Source organism: Arvicanthis niloticus, chromosome 8 (assembly GCF_011762505.2).
Source record: "Arvicanthis niloticus isolate mArvNil1 chromosome 8, mArvNil1.pat.X, whole genome shotgun sequence".
In the NCBI taxonomy this organism is placed as follows: domain Eukaryota; kingdom Metazoa; phylum Chordata; class Mammalia; order Rodentia; family Muridae; genus Arvicanthis; species Arvicanthis niloticus.
The window spans coordinates 35068517-35095361 of NC_047665.1; the positions used below are offsets into that span (position 1 = coordinate 35068517).

Sequence of the window (26845 nt, forward strand, 5' to 3'; positions counted from 1 at the left end):
ATTTTGACAAAAATTGAGATGTAGGGAGGTGGTTCTGATGCTTGGATCCAGAATCTGTTTACTGAGGCTGAAGGTCCTTGCCCTCAATTTTTGTTCCATCAATCAAGATGCCAGTGTCTAATGGCTGGGTAGAAAGAAAGCAGGAGGCCTCCCAGGTTCCCAAAGGCTAAGGAGAGGAAGAGAATGGAGAGAGCTCAGGGAGAGAGATAGAACAGACTCAGAGCTGCAGAGAAGATTTTCCAAAATGCAGGCTGAAACAAAAATGACCCACAGATGGGCTGCCTGAAAGTATCTTGGACGGCAAGACCAACATACTTCATAGAAGATAACCAAGCAGCAAAGTTAAGGTAGATTTGGAGCCTCAGAAGGCTTAGAAGTACATAGCCATTGAGCTAAAAAGCATTTTAAAAATAAGCAAATGTGTGTGTGCATTTCATCTGCAAATCCAAGATACCTTCTGCGGGGATGTGTGTGTGACCAGCTGGGAACACAAATTGGTATAGAAAAAACTACATACAACACTGTTGTTCTTTCTATGGGGTTGTAATCCTCTTCGGCTCCTTTAGTCCTTCCTCTAACTCTTCCATATTGGTCCCTGACCTCACTTCACTAGTTGACTCTACATATCTCCATTTTTCTCAGTCAGTTGCTGGTAGAGCCTCTCCAAGGACAGCCATGCCAGGCTCCTGTCTGCACTCACCATACGGCTTCAGTAATAGTATGAAGTAATAGTTTGCACCTATGATGGATTGGGGTCAAGTTGGGTTGGGGTCACTCGCCTTTCTTTCAGTCTCTGATCCATTTTTGTACCTTCATTTTGTTAAGATATGAACACTTTGGGGTTAAAAATTTGAAGATGTGTAGGTGGCCCCTTGCCTCAACTGGGGGCTGTGTCTATCTAATGGTGGTGGTCTATTCTGGTTCCATCTACTCAGTGTTGGGCATTTCAGCTAATGTCACCCCCATTGAGTCTGGGTAGCCTCTCATGTCCCAGGTTTCTCGGATGTTCTAGAGATTCCCTCTGTACCTTAACCCCACCTGCTGCATATTTTGATTCATTCTCCTGGCCCTCTGGATATCCCGCTTGTCTCTCCCCACACCTGATTCTTCCCTTACTTTTTATCTTCTGCCTCCCCTCTCCTGCACAGTTTCATCTCTATCTCATCATCCCATGATTCGTTTTTCCCATTCTAAGTGGGTTTTGGGTATCTGATAGGGATTGCATTGAATCTGTAGATTGTTTTTGGTAAGGTGACAAATTCAAACAGCCCTTCATGCTAAAAGTCCTGGAGGGTTAAAGAATTCAAGGCCCATACCAAAAAAAAAAAAAAAAAAAAAAAAAACCATAATAAAAGCAACATACAGAAAACCAACAGCCAATAACAAATTAAGTGGAGAGATATTGAGGTATTTACTTGAAGCAATCTTACTAAAACTATGGACATGACAAAACTTTCCACCCTCTCCCTACCTATTCACTATTATAATCAAAGTTCTAGCTTGAGCAGAAACACAACCAAAGGAGATCAAGTTGACACAAATAGAAAAAGAAGAAGTCAAGTTATTACTACTTGCAGATGATATCATAGTATGCATAAGCGACCCCAAAATGTCTACCAGAATACTCACTCATACAGCTGATCAACAGCTCCAGAAACTCAAACTAATCAGTAGTCTTTCATTATACAAATAATAAAAGGGTTGAGAAAAAATAGAGAAACAGCACCCTTCACAATAGTTTCAAATAATATAAAATATCTTGGTGTAACTCTAACCAAACAAGTGAAAGATATGTATGTCAAGAATGACGAGTCTCTGAAGAACTAAGTGGAAAAAGACTTCAATATGGAAAGATCTCCCATTCTCATGGATTGGTAGGATTAACATCATTTTGTTTTATGACCCTGTAAATAAAATATTGTTTCAATAAATGTCCTTGTAAGATGAAAGGTTTAATCTTAGAAGCAACAACAACTTCAAATACCCAACAGATCTCTAGAAATTAGTAATGGGCCATGGCGAGCTGAGCTGGAAATGGATCTTTTCAAAGAGAAGTTGGAATGCAGTTCTATAAAGGGATTAGGGGAATAATGGAACAAGAAATGTTAAATGGCTTAGGAGTCGTAGGCAGGAGAGAAGAAAAAATGAGGTATAGAAGAGGGATAATACTAAAATGCCTTCAAAATAGAAATATGCAAACACTTAACTATAGAAACTTCCTAAAATATAAGCATATGCATACATTTTAAAAAGCTTAATGGAATTATCTTACATTTGGGGGAAACTATCATTAGACACAAGAAACTAATAAATAAAAAAGCTTAGTGTCAGGAATGTGTCATCTCTATTGGTATTGCTGGGCAGTGAGATGCCATAGGCCATCGGTAGTACTGGTTATTGCTCTTGTTCCTAATTACCCTCAAGAACTTGATAATAAAACCCAATTACTGAAGAAATGGCTTATTTATCCCACAGGAGAGCCCTTTTGAGTAGCATGGTTTCTTATTTATTAACCTATAAATACTTTGGAAATTTGGGGGGAAATATAAATTAAATATAAAAAAGAAAAGTTCATGTATTTACACCAAAGCTTTCTTTATCTCGCTGTCTTCTGCTGAATTGTTACATCATTCAATTATTCTAGTCTTATGTTTCCCAGTCTCTTTTTATCTTCTGCTTCATTTATTGCTTCATTTATCGTAGAGCTATATTGAACAATGTTCCTTGTATCTGGCTTCTTTCATTTTTTTCCAAGTTGGCATTGAGTTTCTTGTTTAACAACTGTATATTCCCTCAACTTGTGCCTGGACTAAGTCCGCATCTACCAACACCACACTACCATAAACCGTCAAAATTAGATTATCTTTGCCGACCACATCTAAGAAATTTTTGTGTTACTACATTTATTTTCATTCCTAAATTGTATTGCATGGTCCTCTGCCACATAATCATTAATTTTTCCAAGCTAAATTTATGCATCTTCTAGAAATACCACCTTTACCACGCTTTTCTTACTACTACCCTAGAATAATGTATGTATCATACCATCATTGGATATACCAAATGTTCTTTTAGAAGACAATCTTGCAATTTATGATTTTTGACTACTTCTTTAAAGTGCTATATATGTGAATATATTAAAATCAGAATGAAGTTAAACCTTAATATTATGGAATAGTTCAGAATCTTCATATTTGTCTGTCAGTATTTTCTCATGTTTTCAGATTCCCAGTTCTCAAGCATTATCATCTTGGAACTATGCTTTCACATTCTCATCTCTGTCAATCACTGAACTTTATTTGAATTGTTTTGATTTGGGGACATTTTCTATTATACTGGTCTTAATATTATACTTGTTTATTTATGTAACCATCACAATTTGGGGTGGAATCTCACAAAAACTTTATTTCTTCTCAGATGATACCATTAATGTCCATGATTTGACTTATTTATCTATGAGAATAATAATTTTTCTACCATTTGTTTGTCTGTTACTACTGTTATTCTTTCGATGTCAGGACAATTCCTTAAAATGTAATCACTTTAATACCCTTAAATAAAGGTATTTTCTTAATATACTTAAATAAGTTAAGTACCCTAGAAACAGTAGAATACAGAGTCAATCTGGTGTGAAAATTAGTAAATGCTAATTCTTCTCAAATATCATTTTTTGCTTCTTTTTTGATGACTCCATATGTCAGTTATAATTTCTTTTATCTTGGGTGAAACCTTCAAGACTTCAATTATAATGTCATCAGTTAGAAACATGTTATCATGTACTCTGGTATTTCACATTGTTTATAAATGTGGGAAAGGCTTGTTTCATTTATGTTTTTCTTAAGTGTGCAAATGGTTGGTCTTGGATTCTGGGCTACAAAAGAAAGAAATTATGCTTATTTCTAGATCTATAAATACTTACATAAGATCAAACCAACTTCAATATGAATGAAAGTTATAAGAAAGAAAAGAGTGGGAAAAGGTGAATATGAAAAAATATTCTTTAATACTCAAGAAATTTGGAAATAGGGAAATCTCTTAACAATAATATTTTCTGTAAGCATACAGATTAAAGTACTGATTCTCCTCAAGGCCAAAATGTGTAGCTGGTACATATAATAAAGACTCGGTAAAGAACTGAAACAAAGAACGCTTGGAGCTCAATAACCAACCAATCTAGTCAAATCAGTGAGCTCTCTTTCTGATGGTAAAAAAAGAAAAGGAGATATAGAGTGGAGTGTGACTCGGGAACACATATGACTTTAAACTTTGTCTCCAAATGAATGGGCAGCCATGTGCATGTAAGTGCAACCTGCATCAACATAAACACATAAAACACACACACACACACACACACACACACAAACACACACACAAACGCAGAGGGTGAGATAAAGAGAGAGAGAAAGGGACACAGAGAGAGAAAGACAGAAAGAGAGAGAGAGAATGTCAATTCAAGCACTGAGGAACTAATAATCTCACCATTTACACAATGGTACAGCAGGAAACTTTTTCTCTTATACTTCTAATTAAAATTTTTAATTTTATTGCATATTTGGCTTTTTGTTTCAGGTACTGATTATGTTAATTCATCCATTCCTTATTGTATTTTGCTGACAAATACCTGAATTCTCCATTCAAACTGAGAAAAAGGAGACCTCTCATTCTACTGTCTTCTGAGCTAAAAAAGCAATAATTTTAGTTATCAACAGAATTTTCTTAGAAAAACTCTACAAGCTGAGCTCTGCTCAGTGAATTATTCTCTGTAGGCAGAATAAATAGATCATTTTATTTTAATGCTTTGTATTGCATATAAGATAATGGTATAGAATTACCATTACACAAACATCACTCTCTGATGTTTGTCAGCAGAGGAACTGCTCTTATTTCAAAGAAGGGACAAGTGCTATATATTCCACTGGCTAATGTCTGTGATTAAATTGTACTTCCAGTCAATTCTGGATATATAAAAATAGGCAGAAAAAACTGGTAGACATCCAAGAAGGGTGCTCATAGTGATGAAGCCATGTTCCCTGTTGACTGCTGGAGTTGTTCTGATGAATATGAAAACCATGTTATTTCGTGAAGGATATGTTTGAGCTCCTTTTTAATAATAAGCACTCAGAGAGAGGAGACTATTGACAGAAGATAAAAAGTATGTAACAGATGGCAGAGTTCTGGAAGAGAAACCAGAATCTAGACAGAATGTGTATCCTACTGAAGACACTATTCCTTGATGTTTTCCCAAATTAAGGTTTCAGGACACTAGTGTGTCCAGAGTAGAAGCACCTCATTTTCATTGCAACATAGTCACTCAAAATCTTTAATTATCAATTTAATATATCACAATTTTTCATTTAACCTTGTTTTCAAGAAATTCACAGGAATCAATAAGCAGAAAGGACATAGTGCAGAAAAATCAATAATATATACATTCAGCCTTAATTTCTTTGCAACCTTAAAATCTGGAGGATGAAGTGAGAGTTCCAAATACCCAAGGTATGACATAAGATGTTGCCAGAACCACATAAATCTAAGCATGTGGATTCTTTCTAAGATGACATTAAGAATGACCAAGTTGGTAGGTGGGCTGGAGAAATACATATATGTTTCACACTTCTTCCCTCCTAATATTTTAGAATGTTTAAATTAATTGAAGTTAGGGAATATTAAATAGTATTGAACTTATTTGTTATTAGGCTAAAAATTTGTTCACAAAATGTGTTTTTAATTAAATACCTCAGATATATCTATCTTGTGGAGAGCTTTTTGGGGCAGCTTGGCAGGATTTTGACATTGCCCAAGGACAAGGAAATGGACTTCAGATAGGAATCTGACATTGGGCCATTATAAGGAAGGAAGTTCAGGCAGGAATCTAATTTTAGGCTAAAGCAAGGAAGTAATTTCAGTCAGGAATCTAAATGTCAGGCTAGAACAAAGAAGTAGGCCTCAGGCATGAATATGACTGTGGGCTAGGACAGGGAAATAGGCTCAGATATTTGGTCATCCTGACAAGCCCTTAGAAACAGTGATCAAGGAAGTGTAATCTACCAGCCTGAATAGTCACAGACCTTGTAAATAGGCAGCCTTGGTGGATAGTACCAACTTGCATAAGGACAAGTGAATCATAGGCAGAGTTATAGTGACCTGACCCCTGAACCTTCACCCAGCTGATACCCTGTTCTGAAAAATATCTGTACTCCCCCTGAACACCAATGCTCCTGTGCCATCCCCTTCACCACATCCTGCATTTTTGTGTTTATAACTACTGTGTTAAAAAGTAAAAATTATGATTTGATAATAAAATAAAGATAGAAAAAAAAAAGTCAAGCAGGTGGAGATTGTTTCAGGGTTTGTGTGGAGGGTTGATGTGGCTATGAAACTTGTGGAGGCATGGCAGCCTGGCTTGCCTACTCCAACTGCCATTCCAGGATAGGCTTATAAAATTATTATAGATTTGGAGGATTTTTTAAATATTTTCTATATGCTGATGATTGTAAAAGGTTTGCATTTAGTGAGCTTGCTTGTAATTTTGGATTGCACATGAAACTATATCATTGGAAAGTTTTGCCTCAAGCAATGGCTAATAGCCTTACATTGTGCAAAAAAGTTGTTGCTGCTTCAGTACAAGAAGTTAGGACTTTGCATCTTTCAGTGTATATTATTCATTTTATAAATATGTTATTAGCTGAATCCTCTGAAAGAGTTTTACTACAAGCTTTTTCACTTATACAACAAGCTTTGAATTTTTGGGGAGTGCTTGTTGCTCCAGAAAAGATTCAAAGGCAATATCTTTTTTTAATATTTGGGACACCAGTTATATCTTAAGCAGGTTGGCAAGAAAATTCCAATAAGAAAAGATAGTACTGGAAAGTTGGCTCAGCATTAAGAGCACTAACTGCTCATCCAGAGGTCCTGAGTTCAATTCCCAACAACCACATGGTGACCCACAATCATCTGTAACGGGATCTAGGGGCCTTTTCAGGCTTTCAGGTGTACATTCAAAAAATAGTTTGCTTTTAATGATTTTCAAAAGTTGTTAGAAGATATTAATTGGCCAAGACCTCATCTTAAGCTTGCCACAGGAGAACTTAAACCTTGTTTGATATTCTCAAGGAAGATGCAAATCATAATTCACCTCATCAATTAACTGATGAGGAAACGAATAGCTTTGCAGAAAGTAGAGGAAGCTATTAGTCAACAACAGATACATAATGTAGACTATGATCAATTGTTGGCTGTTTGCATTATTGTTACTCATGTGCCCACAGTAGTTCTTTGGCAAAAGAAACATTAATGTGGATTTATATTTCTTCATCTCCAAGTAAAGTTTTATCACCCTATTATGAAGCTGTTGCTGTACTAATACAAAATTATAGGATAGAATCAAGAAAATATTTTAGGAAGGAACTTGATGAAATGTTTATTCCTTATTCCAAACAACAATTAGGTTGGTTGTTGCAAAATACTGATATTTGGACTATTGCATGTGCAAATTTTAAAGAAAAATTGATAATCATTCAAAAGACAAGTCATTACAATTTGCCTCTATGCATGCTTTTGTATTTTTTGTAAATTTATGCATGCAGTGAATAGAAAGTGTGCCTACTGTATTTACAGATGGCTCATCTAACGGGAAGGTAGCATATGTGATTGGATCATATGTTTATTCTCTTTAGTTTTCCCCCATTTCAGCACAAGGAGTTTCTCCCCCCCCCCATCCACTTCAGCACAAGTAATTGAACTACATGCTATAGCCACTGTGTTTGAAATGTTACAAAATGAAGCTTTCAATTTGTATACTGATATAGCCAATATATAGCTTATGGTTTACAATAACTTGAAACTGTTCCTTTTTTAGATACTGCTAATCCTCATTTTGCAATTATTTATGCAAATACAACTCAATTTAAGAGAATGTACTGTTCCTTAACTTTGACATTTAAGAGCTCATCCTAGACTGCCTGGACCCTTTAGTGAGTGCTCTGACAATTGCGATTGGGAAGCTGTATTGGACATATAGTCCTGACCCACATGTGCTTGCCTATATCTCAGATTGGATAAGCTGCCTTACTTCAAGCTTTTAGACCTTGTGGAAGAGAGAATCAAAAGAGAAGTTATAATGACTCTTCTCTCTCCTTTAATATGACTGATTATTCTGACTCAATCATGGACTGGTTTAGAAATCAATCCAATATTGGAAATGATAGTCTTTCTTTTAAAGACTGGTTCTGGATATTTTCAGAGACATATTTGAAAGTTAACTGCACTTCTCTATGATGTTATATTAACAATAGATAAAGTTGGGACAGCATCTGGGTTTCAAACAAGTGTTAGTGCATGTGTTAAAGCTCCCAATCTTTTATTAATTGGTCATGTTAAAATTACTTTTGTTTCTTCTACACTATTCAGTGTAAGTTGTGTTGATTGTACACTTTCTAATTGTGTTAGTGTGTTGAAGCCTGACATGTCCATTATGATGGTCTATCAACCATCTTTTGTTTTATTGCCTGTGAGTCTTACAAAACCTTGGTATTCTGAAAAAATTTGCAAGTTCTGGAAGAAATAAGTCAGGCTTTATGCAGAAGCAGGAAGTATTTGGCTTGATTAATGCTGGTATAGCAGCTTTAATTACATTAATAGTAGCACCACTGCTTCTGCAATTGGTTGACACAAATAGTTAAGACAACTACTTTTGTTAATCGTTTAGCAAAAAATGTTACCAATATTCTTGAGTATTCAAGAGGATATAGATAGGCACTTGAAACAACATATTGATACTTTTTATGATCCTATTCAAATTATTGGAGAGGAGGTCGAGAGTTTAAGAGTAAGAAGCTATCTCAAGTGTCATACTAAACACCAATGGGTTTGTGTTATTTCTAAAATTTACAATGATAGTCACTATAATTGGGGAAAAGTTCAAAGAAAATTGTAACACCCCTGGATTTTTAACTTTGTATAGTGAGATCATGAATTTAAAGAATTCTGCTCTGCTGAGATTTGCTACAGATACTGCAGATAAAATTATTCATGGCCTGGGGTCAGTATTTCCATCTTAGTCAAGCCTCAAGAATGGCAAGTGTAGCTTGATCATGCTAGCCATTTTTATTATGGGAATACTTCTATTCCTGCCCCTTGTGTGGAATCTTGTCTTTAACAACATCAACATGTTGGTAGCCAAAATACATGGCTTGAAACTAAAAATGGACCCCCAGACAGAGTTATTGATTTAACAGGCTGGCAAGCCAAGGACTGGCAGCATTATGCACTATCTCCTTGATCCAATAGAGCTGATGAATAGCAACAATCTATTTCCTTGGTTTTATTAAGTTTTCTACCTCCATACACTATGATCTAAAATAAGATTATGTGATTGTCAAAATTAGAAATGTTACATGTATATTTCCAAAGCCTTGATCCATATGCTATTAAAGGGAAACAAGAGACTTTCCTCAATTTTTACATTAAATTTGGTATTTCTAAATTTTATTTTATGAAAAAAAATTCCATTACATCTCTGAATGTACTTAAAGGAAATACAGCATTACAAGTCTGGTAAAACAAAGACCATACTGGCAGGACTTTGCAGCGTGTGCATTCAACACTCATTCTTAAAGACGACTCGGCACCTCAAGACTTTCATATAAGCGTCAATCTTATGGATGTCTCTTTTTATGCAGCGGCACAGGTTATAAATGGCAAAAAGATGAGTGTCTTCATTAGATGACTGCAAGTCTTCAAGTCCAGACCATGCGGGGTAGTCAAATTTTTCATTTTCTTCAATGTTGGCCTGAGTCTAAATATTAAGTAGAAAGGTATTATTGATTATTGACACTCTCTCTCTCTCTCTCTCTCTCTCTCTCTCTCTCTCTCTCTCTCTCTCTCTCTCTCGTAGTATTAAGTACACATGGTTTGGATGTCAGCATTCAATTTTGGGTAAATTTCCACCTTGGCTTTTACCTTGATTTTTGAGACAGATACCCTTCCTCTTACCTGGATCTAACCTCCAGTCAGCATAAATCTGATTCCCTAGTCTGAGGTTACAAAGGGAAAACACCACATCACTCTTTGACACAATTCTAGAACTGGCAAGTCTATGCAAGAAAGGGATGAGACATGTGATATCTCCCAGTACATATTCCTGATAGATTTTTAATGAATTTTAGAAGAAAATAGGGGACTTTAAGTTTTTAGTGAGGAACCATGGAATTTAATATAAAGAAATTAAACACCAAAACATAATTTAGAGATAGCCATATATAATTTCTGAGATGCCACTGATCTCATATAGGGTATATCTTTACACAAGTAGACAGATGGTGAACCAGCAAGGTGCTATTATAGATACTATATAATATCTGTCTGATTGTCTGTTTATTATACATATACACATATACATACATATACATGGAGAGAGCAAATATATATATATTTACTTATAAATATATATTTGCATAGCCTTCTTACAGCCTTTTGTAAAATTCTATATTTAATTCAATATATACATATATATTGAAACACACACACACAGAAGTGTCATTCATGCTATATTAGTTCTGGTAGTGTGTCCTGATGCTCTTCTTCTTTTCAGATATATCTATTCTATATTTTGTGTACTTTATTGAATCTTTCTACTTGAAAAGTATATTTTAATTAATGTGTTAAGGTGCAAGCAATACAGGAAATAATTGTCATAAGAACTTCTGAATTGGGCAAGAGTGCCTACCCCATCAGGAAAGCTATGGTTCAAATTATTCTGAGGCACAGCAATTTTCTATAGAGATCAATGTTCTGTGGATTTCTTACTAAGTATCCTTGGATTTGGGCATTTTAAAATTCTTTTTGCATTATACAATTTATCAATTACATACACAGCATCAACAAAGACATTTGTAGAAACAGCTTACCCTATTGTATATTGCCTGAAGTCCCTCCAGAATTAGAAGATTTTTGTCCCTTAAATCAACAGCTTTTTTCCCCATACTAACAGATGCCCCTGGAAGAGCAGTTACTGCAGACACCAGGTGTTTCAGAGGTTCTTCCCAGGAAATTGAAACATTGATTATTGCTTTCAGAAGTTCTTCAGTCTAAGAAAACATCAATGGACATCATATTAAAGTAAGTGACATAGAGCTGGGTAGTTAGACACCAGTATTTTTTTAATGGAGGTAAACAACAGTATATTTTTATTAATAATAATAAAATTATATGTATGTTAATGTTTTTATACTATAAAAATATTTTTATATCATATAAATGTTGTGTAAACATATATGCTTTGTGTCCAAATTAAACCTCTTCTCTTTGATTGCTTACTCATCTATGAGAAAACAAGGTCTATATGGCTTACTAGGTGTCCAGAAACATGACTCTCATAACCTAGATGACAACACTGTCAGAAGCTAATGGCTCAAATAATTTCTACACTAGTCAGGCAAATTAGTTTCTTGAGACTTTTATATATAGAATATTGAACCCTGTTCACTGAAGAAAAATGTTTTCAAAATGTTACTTTTCATTTTCATAACCACTCTTAATCGTTATTGTCCTATTCTCCTAGCATTCTCCTGGCCATGTTGTCATGAAAAAAAATTATGGTAAATTCTTACCTGACATCAAAGGGAAAAAAACTTCTCCATACTCTTTGGAATCTCCCTTTATAGTCTTGTCAAAACAGTCAGAAAGTATTTGTTATTACTAAATCTTTCTGTGCCAACAGAATGTTGTATATATTACCTAGAAAATTACTTCTGTACAAAGGTTTTCCTCCAGTCTATTTCTTTTAATTTCCTTACATAGTAAATTTACTTATGAGAGTATGATGTATATGTTACTTGTGTTAGTTACTAATACAAGTGTGACTAGAGAATAAATTATGTGTATGAGATAAATCTATATATTAGTTTTATATAACTCAAACTCTGATGCTTATGACAGGTAGCCAAAGGGAAGAGATTATAACATATATTAGATTTTCTTCAGAGTTATGAAGACCTCATTAAAATGGATGTCATCCTGAGGAGCATGAGACAGTCTATAGAGGAGTCTCTTATGAAGCTGACTTTCAGTTAAAATACATGAGAAGACAGACAAGTCAGGAAAGACTGTTCAAATAATGAAGGAGCAAAAGTAGGTCCTGGAGAGTTTAGAAATTTAGGAAGAAAGGACACAAGTGCTGTCAGCACAAAATCCTTTAGTGTCATACCACAAATATAACTGGATTTGTATTTACTCTATATGTATATTCAAGAATGAGTGTCCAGTTGAGAGAAGAACTTTCCAAGGGACAAACAGAAAGTTTTGATGAAATTGGCTTCTATATGGACAGTTAGAACTAGGAAAAGTGAATTGGCAGTCATCTGCCTTAGTGCTAAAGTTATCAACTATATGATGCCATTATTCTCTTACATTTTCATCTTTATCCATTAATTCTGAGATTACCACACCTCTGATGGGCTTAGTAACCATATATAGCAAAGCTACCCCATGTGGAACAGTATTTGTTTGGCAAAACAAAACAAATAGAGAAGAAACCTACTTTAGTTTCATGGACTTCCTCTCGATTCTCTGGCGTATGGATGGAAGCAGTATGACACAGGGGAAGTATCCTGTCTTTTAACCAACTTCTCTTGGCAAAATTCAAATCCTGGAAGAAATTTAAAGTTTTGAGTAATTTGAGGTTTCATAATTGAATGGGAACATACATGACCACAAGACCATTACATTTGATAAGCAACACATTTTTATAATATTTAAGAACTATACAATATTTGAAACAATGGATTGATGAAATTTATAATCTGCCTAACTTTCCTTTCTGATATATATGCAAACTAATTTTCTGTCACCCCCCTCTCCTCCCCTCTTTACTATTTTTTATTGTCTTTGCTAATGTTATTATTTATAAAGAAAGAACCAAAATGCCCCCAAATACCTGATTAATACATTTTTAAGTATCAGATATCCTAGGATTCAGGTAAGTGTCATAGATTGTTATCATTTATGCAGTTTTATAAATAGCTTATTTTTATTGGTACAAAGTGATATGCTTTTCAAAGTATGGATTGTAACTTTACAAATTTGCTCTCAAATATCACCAAGGGTCTCCTTCACACAAAGCTTTTGATAAATGTTCAATTCATTACTGTTGATATAGTCAACAATTAACTATTAAATTCTAGGCATATTTTAAGAAAATATTCAGCAGTGAGTAAAGTATGAATTCTAAAAATATTTAATATTTTTAAATTACTGATATGAAGAATATACTTGTATCATATACCTTAAATAAATACCTTTATTTATTAGGAAAATACAAAATTACTTAATTCTATGTATCAAACAAGTTACAAAAATTAAAAGATTATTAGAAATGTACTGCTGAATGATTAGAACAGAAGAATAAGAAATTAAAGAAAAAACAAGTGAAGGAAACTAACAATGGGAATGTATATTTCCTAGAAATGTAGGAATATATAATCTATATACTCAATTTTTAACAGAAATTTTCTCTGTTATTTCCTCACTGTCAGACCCTGAACTGATGAGGAAGAGAAAACATATTTTGAGTCTAAATCAGGTCTTCAATTGCACTGAGTCTCTTTCCAAAAAATGATAAACTTGACTCTTAGCATTTGTGAACTTAAAAAGACCTATTGTTTTTTGTTCTGTTTTTGTTTTCACTATTTGCATGGTTTCAATTTTCTTTAGTATTATTATTTTCATATATAAGTACCTCATGGTTTTGACTTTTTCTAAATGTATTCTTTTTATATAACTAACTTCAATGCAATTCTCCTGAACTATGTATCTTCAGATCAGTAAGTATGAAATGGTCATGAAGACAGAACCCATGGGGATATTACCAGGAAATAAAGATCCTATGACGAAGTGCATAACAAGCTTATTTTTAAAGTTAATATAGAAAACATTAAAATAACATTTAATTCTTTATACTTTTTTTGAGATTTTAATGAAACTTCACATTCTGCAAATTCTGTGTTTATTCTGTGAATAAACTTCACATTTATTCTACATTTTCTATATAATTGATACATTCCAATTTTATTTGTGTTTAGCTATTTGAAAGCCCTTTTAGATAAAAATCTAGAAGCAAGGGCATTACTTACAAATTCACGGTATACATCTGCAGCCAGGATAAATGTATTATGAGACTGTTCAACCACACGGTGATACAGGTCTTCAGTAGACACAAAGGAAGTTGGTTTGGAGGCCACATTCTCCCAAAGGAGCAAGTTTGACACCAGTAGCAACAGTTGCATTCCTACTGTCAGAGAAACAAACTGAGATGATCTATGCATACTTGGTTACAACAGATAACTTATCTTAGAATTCTGTCTTTTCTGAGGTCCCTCAGCAGTGAGATTTGATTTGCTATCACTTAATAGGGTATTCACTTTCATAACTGGGAAAATACAGAAAAATAGTGACATTTCTTCATTAGCAGATTGGAAATGTAGGAGTTTCTCACAGTTTGCATTTGCTCAAAAGCAGCTTTTCAAGTAGCTTACAAACCCACTGAGTTTGAATAACCCTGAACCAGAGACCTCAAGTCATTATCTGAACATTTTTGATGTTCTCAAGAATTTGTATTTGTTTTTTATTTTATTAAATAATTATTGTAACTAATTCACTTTCCTTATAAATAAAATCACTTAAGACTTTGGGAATTTGATAGTTAATTCACAGTTATTCAGATTGAGCAAGTATTCTGTTTGGTACACAAATGGATTTTAACTTCCTGTTCTGCACTTGAGGCAATTGGACTATTTAATCTTTTAATTCATTTAATATTTGAATTCTCAATAAGCCTTAATATTTTCAATAATGCAAATTGAGTTTTACATTTTTTGTTGTTGTTCTGGAAAGGTAAGCTTTGAAGCAGATGGTGTAAAACTGCTGGTGCTCCCTAGATACAAGGAACACTATCCCCTTTTGCCATTCTGTTAATAAAGACAATGTAAAATAACTGAGAATTTTCATGTGTCTACAACACAAGGAGAAGTCCTACTTGAAAGCTACTGATCTCACAATTAATTGAGTAAGTGGAATATAAAAAGTTCTTTCACCTTTTTGTTGCCTCTTCTACAGGGGCATCATGATCAAATATCAGTTCTCTAATGATACAGAGTAGATGTAAACACATAGAATTTTGAATAACCATGATCCAGAGACCACAAGTCATTATTTGCACATATTTTAAGTTTGAGACTGTTTTACTACACTCAAATCTCCTCCATTAGCCAGAAATACCATAAAATATTTCTTTCAATAATTGTTACTGTAATCAAAAGGTCTAAACACAAAAGGTCTAAACACAAGCACATTATAGTCAAAAGCAAATATACACTCCAAATATATCTTAAACATATATGCAATATTAAGGTTTACTTAGAGGTACATGGTTGAAAAGCAATTTACCAGAGCCTGAAAGAGTCAAAGTCAGCTGCATCTCTGTAATGATCCACCACAATGTGGGCTCCAAGTCAGGAAACCTGCTTCACCTGAGTGTTGTCTTCCTCCAACTTTCTACCTCCTATATATACAACCAGACTGTACCCAAATCCAAGCAGAGCTTGGGGCCAGAATGAATCAATGTCTATTGATCAGCAACATTCTTCCCCCAGGGATATTAACATCCTCTTTACATTCAGCACAGCTATACCTCAATATTTGTCACACTGCATTTCCTCCATAGGATTTTGAGAGTTCAAGTCATTCTCCAAATCAGCAAGATCATCTCGACTGATTGATTATTCATTTTCGGGTCAGCAGGAGAAAGGATTTTTCTCCTATACTTCACCTTATTTCAAGATCTTATGTCTGTCATGTCTTCTGCAAAGTTTCCTAGTGTTTTTGATTATAATCAATGCTTTCACTAATTATATGAATATTTGTACTCTCTATGTTTACAACAGAAAATTTTTGTAGACTGTTTGACTAAACTCAAATCTCTTCCATTAACCAGAAACACTGTAAACTGTTTCTCTCAATAGACAAGGTAGAAGTTCCAGCAATGAATAATTCAAAACACAAACGTTTAGGAGCCACTTTAACAAGGACATCACATCCAAAAGAAGCACATTTACCAAAAGTCTACTTTTAGTTGTACATTGTGACATTTTTAGGCACCATATTTTCACTGACTTACAATATAACATATAGATTGTTGTAGTTGGTTTGGAACTTAAACAAATAAAATAATTATTGCTAACAATGTTAACTGCTGTGCCATGGACTCACTGCTTGCCACACTTTGCTAGGCTTGCTGATGGATTTATCATGTCCCTGAGTTTTAAAATGTTTGGGAATTATGAAATATTCAACATAGTGACAATTGGAACCAAAAACCACATTCCAGTTCTCATAGATTCTATAATAGTAATAGCCAAAATCTTGCATGTTGCTTGACCAAAATATTCACTTTATTTGGCAATTGGTCTAACCATTTTATTTTTCTACAAATCAACAACAGTGGGAACAGCATGTATAAATTTTTGAAGTCATGTGCATCCTATGAAAAATTTCTAGAAAAAAACTAATTTTGGACACTGAGATACCAATTGACTTATAGATATCTGTCATTACTTTTTCAATGTCTCATGAGTTTCTTGTAAAATTTACTTTGTATTTTTACTGCTGTCTATTACTTTCAAAACAATTTATTAGACCAGTAAGTCATTTAAAGCATGGTTCTATTTCACTGAGCAATTATAAATGGTGAGCATTTGAAATAAGAATTTGTAAAAATACAAATAAAATTTAACAAGGTGTGCTGGATTATGAAAAAGTATCAAGGCTTATCAACTATTTAAGAGCAAGTTGTTTATGAAAGAATGGATAGGAGAAAGTACTCTAGTTATATATAATAAAGCATCATTCTACCTGGACCTTGTTTTGTTCATCTTGATATGTTGCATTGCACTGTCTCTCTAAATAGATGAAAGTATTTGAGGGGATACTTAGGTGCATTACTGGATCAAGTAGGGCTACATCCTGCTTGTTTCTGATACACTCATTCTCCTGTCAAACTCCATTAAGAATGTGACATGTACTTCAGAAATCTGGTGACTACAAGTTGTTTATTGATCAAATTTCTTTTACTAGAGGGTCCAAAAATGAATTTTACACTTCTATCTTAACATCTCTAATTACTGCCGATAACTTGAGTTTGCCTATACTTCATGCTGAAGCAACCCGTTATATAATCCTGAATCTACATTACTCATTTACTTTCATATTCTTAATATAACAGGGATATATTACCACAATATACTTTGATGCCTTAATCCCTACTGGACCTCAAATCAATATTGTATCATTTAGCTTCCAGGAACATATGTTGTTGTTATTTGTGGGTTTTTTTTTTTGACATGTATTTTTTATATTGATTTAATTTAATTGACTTTGTATAATTAGTGAAATTTCTGGATCATCTGGTTTTTCTATTTTAGGTTGTTAAGAAAATTCTATAACTGTTTTACTATTTTACACTCCCACCAACAATGCATTAGTCTTCTTTTGCCCAAAAAAATGTACATTTTTTGGTTGTATTTCATTTCTTTCCAACCAAGAACAAATGAGAGCATCATGGGAGAGTCCTTCAGAGTGCCTCTGTGAATAAAATCAAAGGAGAATCACTGATCAAGTTCATTCTTATCCTTTCTGTATCAGTTGCCTACTCATCAGAAATAATGAAATCTTTAATTTGTTAGGCATATTTGTATTTCAAAAGAAGAAATAGATATCATAAACAAATTAGAAGTGAATAATAAGGTTGAAATAATAAAATGTTTCCCATTAAAGAAAAATTCTGGGTCTGTCAAGTTTGTTAGTGAAATCTAATGAATATTTGAATAGAGATTTACATTAAATCTTTACAAATTATGTCAAAAGTTAAAAGAGAGAACTTTTTCAAATTTGTGTAGTTCACCATTAAATAGACACCAGAACCACATAAGGTTCACAAAGAACAACAAAACAATAATGGGCAAAATAGAAGACACAATAAACAAAAAAGCTTTATATTCATATACTCAAAAATTAATATTGTTAAAATATCAATGGTATCAAAAAGGCCTGTGGATTCAATGCATTAACATAACAATAACTTTCTTTTTTTATTGGTTATTTTCTTTATTTACATTTCATATGTTTTCCCCTTCCCGGATTTTTCCTCCACAAACCCCTATCATATTTCTCTTCCCCCTTCCTCTATGAGGGTGCTCCTGTACCCACCCACCTAGCCACTCCTGGCTCATCCTACTAGCATTCCCCTATAACATCCTCCTATGCTGGGGCATCAAGCCTCCACAGGACCCAGGGCCTCCCCTCCCACGGATCTCTGCTACATATGCAGCTGGAGCCATGGATCCCTTCATGTGTACTCTTTCATTGATGATTTAGTTCCTGGGAGTTCTGGGTGGCCCACTTAGGTGATATTGTTGTTCTTCCTAGATACCAGGGAAGCAAAAGGCTCCCAGGACCCAATGGGATGACATCAGCCAAAATACCCCCCAAAAGTGGAGAAAAAATCCTATAGAGACCATATACAATGGCTAGGCATGGTCCCAGGTTGAGGGATCGGGCCACCCACCAATTTAAAAAATTTTAACCCAGAATTATTCCTGTCCAAAGGAAATAAATGCAGGAATAAAGAGTGGAGCAGAGACTGAAGGAAAGGCCATCCAGAGACTACCCCACCTATGGATCCATCCTGTCTGTAGACACCAATCTCAGACATTATGGGTGATGCCAAGAAGCATTTACTGAAAAGAGCCTGGTATAGTAGTCCCCAGAGAGACTCTGACAGAGCCTGACCAATACAGATGAGGATGCTTGCAGCCAACCATTGGACTGAGCACAGGGACCCCAATGGAATAGTTGGTGGAAGGACTCAAGTATACTTCTTATCACAACCCTTCTTGATTATTTATATACTGGGATCATCCAAAGTCTCTGTTTAGGTAACCATCTTCCTATGGCTTGGTTTTATTTTTGAGTATGCATTCTGACCAAAATGACTATGCCCTACACTTTGGCTATCAAACTGTCACTATTTCTTCACTGACACATTGTAATGTATCCATCAGTTATGTGCAAAATGGCTCAGCAGCAATTTCCATTAAGTGATAAATTTTTCTACTGTCTACTATAGTACAGCTCTGTAAATCAATGGTGTTTGAATTTCTTATAATCCTAAACATTTTATTTGCACTAGACATCTGGGACAGGATGGGGTTACAGCTCCTAACCCTCAAGAAAAAGACAGATTCTTGTCATCACAGTCATACTTAGATATGATCTAATCTCTGAACTATTTCTTTCATAGTTTAAGAAATGTAGAGTCTCCCCAGGCATGGGAGGAAGTAGAAATTTACACCTTACAGTCAGAAGGTAAAGAACCAAATTAAGTTCATTTTCTTCTTTTAACATTTAATTTCTGATAAAATCATAGAAACTGATATTGTTGGTTTAAGAATACACCAGCATATAAAGCCACCATAAAAAAATTATAACTAAATGTCCCTGTGGTTATTTTCAGGGAATTCCTTTAACTTGGTCAATTTTCCACATCAGATGTAAGGCTGAAGCTATAACTATTACATTAATGCATATTTGGTGAATAGGTTTTTAAAAATGAAAGTAGGTCATATGATTTTGAGGTACACTCAGGTGTTTCTATATCTTTATGCATTGGTGTTTGTGGGTATGTGTGTGATGTTACACATGTTGGGAATAGTTTTGGTCTCTTTGTCAGAACTACTGCTGCTCTCATTTTAAAATGATATTTTGTAGGATAATCTGAACAAACAGACATCCAGTGATCTTTGTATTTCATTTTCCCGAGTGCTAGGATTCAAGTGTGTGTCACTATGCCAGTTATCTTTATATTTGAGGATGAAAGTACTTATGAAGCTACTTATGTTTATAAGGCAAAAACTTCAAAGACCCTCACATGCTAATTTTATATGTATAGAATGCAGTGATTAATGAGTATCATGACATGAAGAGTTTTAAAAAACACTGTCATGAACTTGATACATATATTTTTCTTTTGACAATTTGTAAATAATGTTCATTTAATAATTTGGTTGAATAGTTTGCTTAATTACTTTTATGTAACTGTAAATATCAAGTTTTCATGATAAAAAGAAAGATTCTCTGGATTCTACTTCATCTTATGTGGTATTCTTGGGTTAAAATAATTTTATATTACACTCTCCTTATTTGATTTGTCATTGTTATGTGGAATCATCTTATGTGGACACTTTATTTGGAGTTCTATGAAGTCAAACCTCTGTTGTTTAGCTATTTACACTAAAAGTAAGTTTTTCCATCTTGGTAGGAAGTTTATTAAGCAATACAAATGCTAAAAGGGATGTGAAAGAAAATGCCCCAAGAAGGTGTAAAAAATTCCATCCTCTTGAGACCATCACTGAGCTGAGGTGGAACACAGCAACACAGCTTCAGGGCAACCCTGAAATTGATTCACATCCTGGAGAACTGTGCATGGCACAAGGAATATTCTCTAAAGACTTTACAAAGATACTTCCAGACAAGCTCAGCTATCTGAAACCCTCTTAGCACAGATGTGATCCATGGAGAAGCCAACTGATACCACGTATCATAGAATATAATTAAATCAAACAAATACTGAGTTGCATACAATGTTGATTTTTAGTGAAGAGCATTCATACTATATGAAGACATGATTCATGAAATGAGAGGAGAAAGTGGTACTGACATTATCACCAAGGTTTCATCCACTCTGTGATTTCTTATATTGATTAGCATGCCATCATATACCCACTGTAGCAAGAATGGTAGGATTTGAGACATACTTTAAAGGATAAAATTAATGTCTGTTCTGTTAACCAGGCCAAAATCTCTTGCTACCTTATGTTATAGGCTTAAGGGAGAATTTTATGCTAATATTCTGCTCAAAAACATTGCAATATATTGTCCCATAAGTGCTTGTGTACATACTTATAGATTTGGGGAGCTCTCAGTTCTAATCAGATAACATTCTTAAACACTATGGAGTTATTTATTCAAAAACATTGAATCACTGTTGAACATGAATATTCCAAACATTAAGGTGTTTTCAGCTTCAAATGAGATAAACATAAAGTGAGCCAATATTTTCTGGAAACGCGAGGGTCATTACACACTTTTACCCACACCAGCTCTTACTATAGTGATAAAAGCTGCATGTGATCAATCCAGGCAAAATTCTGACATTTCTAAAAAGGAGCTGATTAAGTCCTACAATGTTTTATATCGTTATATTAATTTTTATATAGTATCTCATATTTAGATCTTGACTTAGTTTTTGTCTCCTCTTTTTGTTTTATGAAAATCTTGTGGGCTTGTTTTAAATAGTTTATATGGAGTATTTGTAAGTCAAACACTTGTTGTTTAGTCCATTCCTCTAAGACTAAATCCTTCCATCTCAGAAGTGTACCACAAAAAATAAGTGTTTAAAAGGTTTGTGAAATAAGATATTTTAAGGGGAGAAATCTTTTTGGGACCCTCATTTAACTGAGGTAGAAAACAACTCTAGAGCTTGAGGAAGAATCTGACATTCATCACATTAAAGACTATCCATTGAAGAATATATATTCTGTATGACTGCTGAGAGATATCTTCAAACACACTTAACTACCCAAAAGATGATAAGGTGAATTATGCTCTGTGAAGATAGAAGAAAACCAGATGATTGACCCAGAAGAGACTCAACACCATCAGACTAGAAAATAGACTACACAATGTTATGAGCTTCTGGAAAGTTACGCATGCACACTAGAGTCCCAGGTTTCCTGGCCCTTCATACATGGTAGTGTGATATTTTAGAGATAAAACTCTCATATATTAATTGTCATCCTGCATGTAATTCTTCACCAATACTTCTCTATTTAACTACCAAAAAAATCATTGGTTTGTCAAAATGTAATTGATGATAACCTCACTTGGGTCTACTACACTTATTCTATTTGGTTTAAGTCCATGTATGTTCATGCATTCTAATGACTATTGGTATAAATTTATGTTTGAGATTTGAACAATTTCATGCTACTTTTGTTGTATTGGACATTAAATATTCAAAATATTAGACTTCTATTATGTGTGTATCTTTGCATATTATGTTAAGCTGTGAAGTTAAAGTATCTTTTTTATCATTACCCTCTTTAAGATTGAGACAAGGGGTCTCATACCATACATGGAACTTGATTCTCAATGAATAGTTTTCATGTTATCTCAAGATTTGATTTATATTATAAAAGGAGAAAGCCACTAACAGATTTATCCAGATATCAAATATGTGAGTTATTAAATGAATGTCCTGTAATTATATGCCCCCTGGAGCAAGATTGACAAATATGATGAAATCTAAAGACAACTCCACAAGGCAAAATTCATTCCTACTCTTATTAACTAAGCACAAATCTCATTTTTCCTATGTCATAAGTCCCAAGAAAGAAGATGATTTTATTATTCTGCTCAAAGAACATTATAAAATACTTCCACATGGATGCTTTTTGTTATACTTATACAGTGGAGCCACTCTCCACCTTCATCATAAAACCTTCATTAGGCAATATGAAGTTATTTGTACATAAACTTAACTGGTGAACAGAAAATGAACAAGATTCAGAATAGTGCTTTTAAAATTAACAGTTATCTTTTAACATTTCCTCAAAAGACTTACAGATTATCATTGAAGATGAACTTTATAATAATGTCAGAGGCATTGCTCATAGATACCAGTGACAAGATTTGCTAGACATGACAAGCCCATTGCACACATTAAATTGAAACAGCTGTGAAGATTTTTATAAGAGCAGTACATGTGGATCCATCCAAAAAGCCATAACTAGTGAGAAAGGATGCAATGAATCCTTACAACTTGCTGAGCTTGTTTTGTGAGTTAGTTCTCCAAGAAGGTTCATATTGATGAGCTTAGAAACTTCCAATAATAATTATTGTTGGAAGGAGAATTAATTTTATACAAGAATTAACCCATTGGGAAGCTACATATGCTCCAGCAGATGATCCTAAACTTTTGACCAAACAAGCTGCATGAAGTAAAATCAGAGCATATGAAATTAGAAGAAAAATGATTGGAAGCACACCAAGCAGAAATTGAAGAGAGAGAGTGGGAAGTGGATTTAAAGACAACATGTTAAATGTATAAAAGAATACTGAATGCCACACTGAATGCCATACTGAATGCCACCTTGGTCAAGGCAGAAATAAAAAAAGTAAAGATTTCCTAGAATTCAATGAAAATGAAGGAACGACCTACTCGAATTATGGGACAAAATAAAAGGTCTGCTAAGGAGAAATCACATAGCACTAAGAGCCTACATAAAGAAATTATAGAGATTTCATACCAGTAACTTAACCACACACTTGAAAGCTCTAGGCAGTGGCTCAGGTTATAAAAGGGAAAAACATGAGTGTCTTCATCAGATGACTGAAAGCCTGCCAGTCCAAACTAGGCTCCACCTCTAAACATAAAATGGAAAGATATTATTGACATCATTACTATTTCCTTAAAACTTCCTGTACTAGTAAAAATATGTAAGTTTGAACATGTACATGGGTATATATGTGTGTACTCATATGTTCATGATTTAGATGTAAGTGGCCAACTCTGGGTAAAGTTCCTCCAATGACTTTTCCCTGGATTTTTGAAATAACTACGTTTACTTCTACCTCAAACTCATGACAGATCTATTTGTCTACCTCCCTACTGTTAACACTATAAAGAGATAGGTCTACGTGATTTTATATACAAATTCTGAAACTGGATTTGGTTCCTCACACATGCAAAGAAAGCACTTACAGACATGAGACATTTCCTAGGTCCACTGCAAATTTCTTCTAAATTTTGAAAGAAAATACTTGGTAGAAAAAAGAGGAGTAGAGAGTTTTAGTGAAAACTCCTGAGGTTTAAAGTAAAGAGATTAACACTTAAAAACTTGAATGAAAATAGGTGTACAGATTTATTACTGTGCCATTGATATCAGATGAACTATATTCATACACTAGTAGATACATGGTGAATGAGAAAGATACTCCTTGACTGTAGATAAGGATTTAAGTAAAAAACATTTAGACTCTAGTAGTAATTCTTTCACTTTAGTGAGCTTTGTGTGTTCTCAATATATTTTCTGATGTATCCTTTATATCTTAGGAATTTTAGTAGAGTGGCCTGATTCTCTTCTACCTTTCTTCTACATCCAATCTACATTTTATATACTTTTGTTGCCAGGAGTCGTTAAGGAGAGGCTAAAAACTAGCAGGTAATCTTCTTGAGATTGTTCCACCATGGACTGATAAAGTTAATGACAGATTTGCTAATAAGATTATATTTTAGGAAATATTCCTACTATTAACAATCTTTTCTCATGATTATATGTATATATACATATACATATATATAATATATTGATATATATCAATATATATAATATATATCAATAAGTATTATCCCATACTTTTGAACAGATCTCTGTAGAAAAACAAAGATGTGCTCTTTTGTAGTGACACTATATAGAAAATAGATGATTTCTTAAATCATAATGATGATACTATAAAAATTCACAAAATTATATTGGTAATATTAAGTTCTTTTATAAGATTTTATAAGATAAAGATTGCTATTAAATTCTTTCTGATGTCAAAAGTGCAATAAGACCTCTGCCAGTCTTCAAGTGTTACTAGTTGATTGCTTCTGAGATAGTAAGAGGTATGTAAAACTTAGAGCACATTTCAAGAGATTGTAAAACAATTAGCCAAAGGTCATAAAAAGGGAAGTAAAAATTTACTATAGGTGTAAAGGCAGAAGATAAAATATTAACAAAACTTCACTAATAACTTAGTAACAAAAATTAAGGGTTTTAACTTTCAGTGACCCTGTTGAGTAAGTGAAAGCTAATGAGAGTTTAGCCAGATAATTACTCCTAGTGGATTTGTATGTAAACATTCTCTGTTGTAAACTTCTTATTCAATTTATAGTTTGAATCTATATTTGAACTTGTAGTGAACTTTTTGGGGAAAAATGATGCTTGGATAAATCCTTCTAGAAAAGGTACAAAAGACTAGGAAAGATTACATTATAGTGCATAGCACTGGAAGGAAGTTACTGATTGTTACATCAGGACAGGAGGAGAGGAGAAGAGAGGGAACCTTCTTCTTTTTTTTTTTTTTTTTTTTTTTCGAGACAGGGTTTCTCTGTGTAGCCCTGGCTGTCCTGGAACTCACTCTGTAGACCAGGCTGGCCTCGAACTCAGAAATCCGCCTGCCTCTGCCTCCCAAGTGCTGGGATTAAAGGCGTGCGCCACCACCGCCGGGAGAGAGGGAACCTTCTTAGAGGACAATAGAACGTTGTAAACAGACTTGAAGAACTTTTAGAGAGAAGAACCTTTTAGAAGAACTTTCTTAGATAACATTCATAGGACACTTTTTAGAGAGAACTTAGAAATAAAGATTAAAATCAAAGTGTCCATCTTTTCTTCCTGCATCTCCAACTAATAGGTTTGAAGGTAGAGCCAGGAAGGGCAGTTCCTACAGAGACAGAACAAAGGATAATGCATTTAATCCCATGCTGTTTTATGATGAGGTACTAAATGTCAGATACTGCTTCTACTGGACTCAGGTCAACTACCAAAACAAAGTGACCTACTTAAGATAGGTAAAAGTTTTATTACTATACCGCAATGTGGTAAATATCTTGCAAGACCAAGTCTTGCCCCAACTGATGCTCTTCCCTCTCCACTACCTTAAGAGGAATCAAGAAAGAACAGCCCTGGTTGGCTCCAGGCATTTTCTGCATCCTTATATAAGATGAGTGTTTCATTTTTTGTGCAAAGGTACAGGAGATACAGGTAATGAATTTCATAAGATCTTCTGATTTATACAGGTGTGTACACCCCACCCAGGAAACATGACCCCCAAATTACTATGTGACCCAGCTACTTTCTATGGAGATCACTGACTAGTTTGTGGATATCTTAAGAAAGAACCTTAGAGAAGGTTGGCTTTCCAAACATTCACTCACTAGCAAAGTAGTCAGCAACTTGGATTGCTAGATTTCCTGCTTACAAATGAAGTGCTTCAAAATTCTTCTTCCATCACACTATAAACTATTCACATGCATAGGGTCAACAGAGACATTTGTAGAAACATCTTACCCTACTGAGTATGATCTTAAGTGCCCGAGAAGTACATGATTTTTGCCCTTCACATCAATGGTTCTTTTCCCCTTACTATCAGAAGCTAGGTGTTTCAACGGTTCTTCCCAGGCATGTGAAATATTGAAGACTGCTTTTAGAAGGTCTTCAATCTAAGAAAACATGATTAGATATCACTTTAAACTAAGTGAAATAAAGCTGTGTAGATACCCTTAGATTTCACAGAAATGAGGCAGACTACACCATATGTTATTTATATTATATATGTTATTATTTTTCATAATATGTATAATGCAGAAATGTAAATTTGCAGTCATTATACTCAATTTTGATAAATAAAACTATCTAGGTCTTCATATTTTTCCACATTAGTTAATCGAACAGCCATATTTTGTGTTTACTATATAGTCTACCATATGTCCTACTTGTGACAGTTCTCTTTGGTTGCTTCTCCTGTCAGTGAGAAAGAAGGTTTATTGGAACACAATAGCTGTGTTATATGACATCAGTGGGAGAGAAAGCACCTAGCTTCACAAAGACTTGAAGTGTCATGGAGAAAGTCATTTCTACATTACTGAATCAAATTGATTTATGATGTACTTACTTGAGATTGTTAAAATATG

The 26845-nt window shown here is 34.1% G+C and overlaps 1 protein-coding gene across 2 annotated transcripts; it reads right to left on the reverse strand.

Annotated features, from left to right (window-relative positions):
• Nucleotides 1-9598: 9598 nt before the first annotated feature.
• Nucleotides 9599-15472, reverse strand: LOC117713936 (prolactin-3D4). Of its 2 annotated transcripts, none has more exons than XM_034510487.2 (5): nt 15442-15472; nt 14130-14284; nt 12539-12646; nt 10908-11087; nt 9599-9796 (listed from the first exon to the last, which is right to left on the reverse strand). In XM_034510487.2, the coding sequence occupies exons 1-5, from the start codon at nt 15470-15472 to the stop codon at nt 9599-9601; spliced, it is 672 nt and encodes a 223-aa protein (XP_034366378.1). The 2 variants fall into 2 exon arrangements, with proteins under 2 accessions (XP_034366378.1, XP_034366377.1); XM_034510486.2 differs by having other exon boundaries at nt 14130-14287.
• Between the last annotated feature and the right edge of the window lie 11373 nt (nt 15473-26845).

What these genes read in the sequence shown, in the direction of transcription:
- LOC117713936 (XM_034510486.2), bottom strand. Translation starts at nt 15,472, where the DNA reads ATGCAGCTGACTTTGACTCTTTCAGGCTCTG. An exon ending in CAGATGTATACCGTGAATTT is followed by an intron (nt 12,647 to 14,129) that starts GTAAGTAATGCC and finishes AATTTCTTCCAG; the next exon opens with GATTTGAATTTTGCCAAGAG. An exon ending in TTCAGGCAATATACAATAGG is followed by an intron (nt 9,797 to 10,907) that starts GTAAGCTGTTTC and finishes CTTAATATTTAG; the next exon opens with ACTCAGGCCAACATTGAAGA.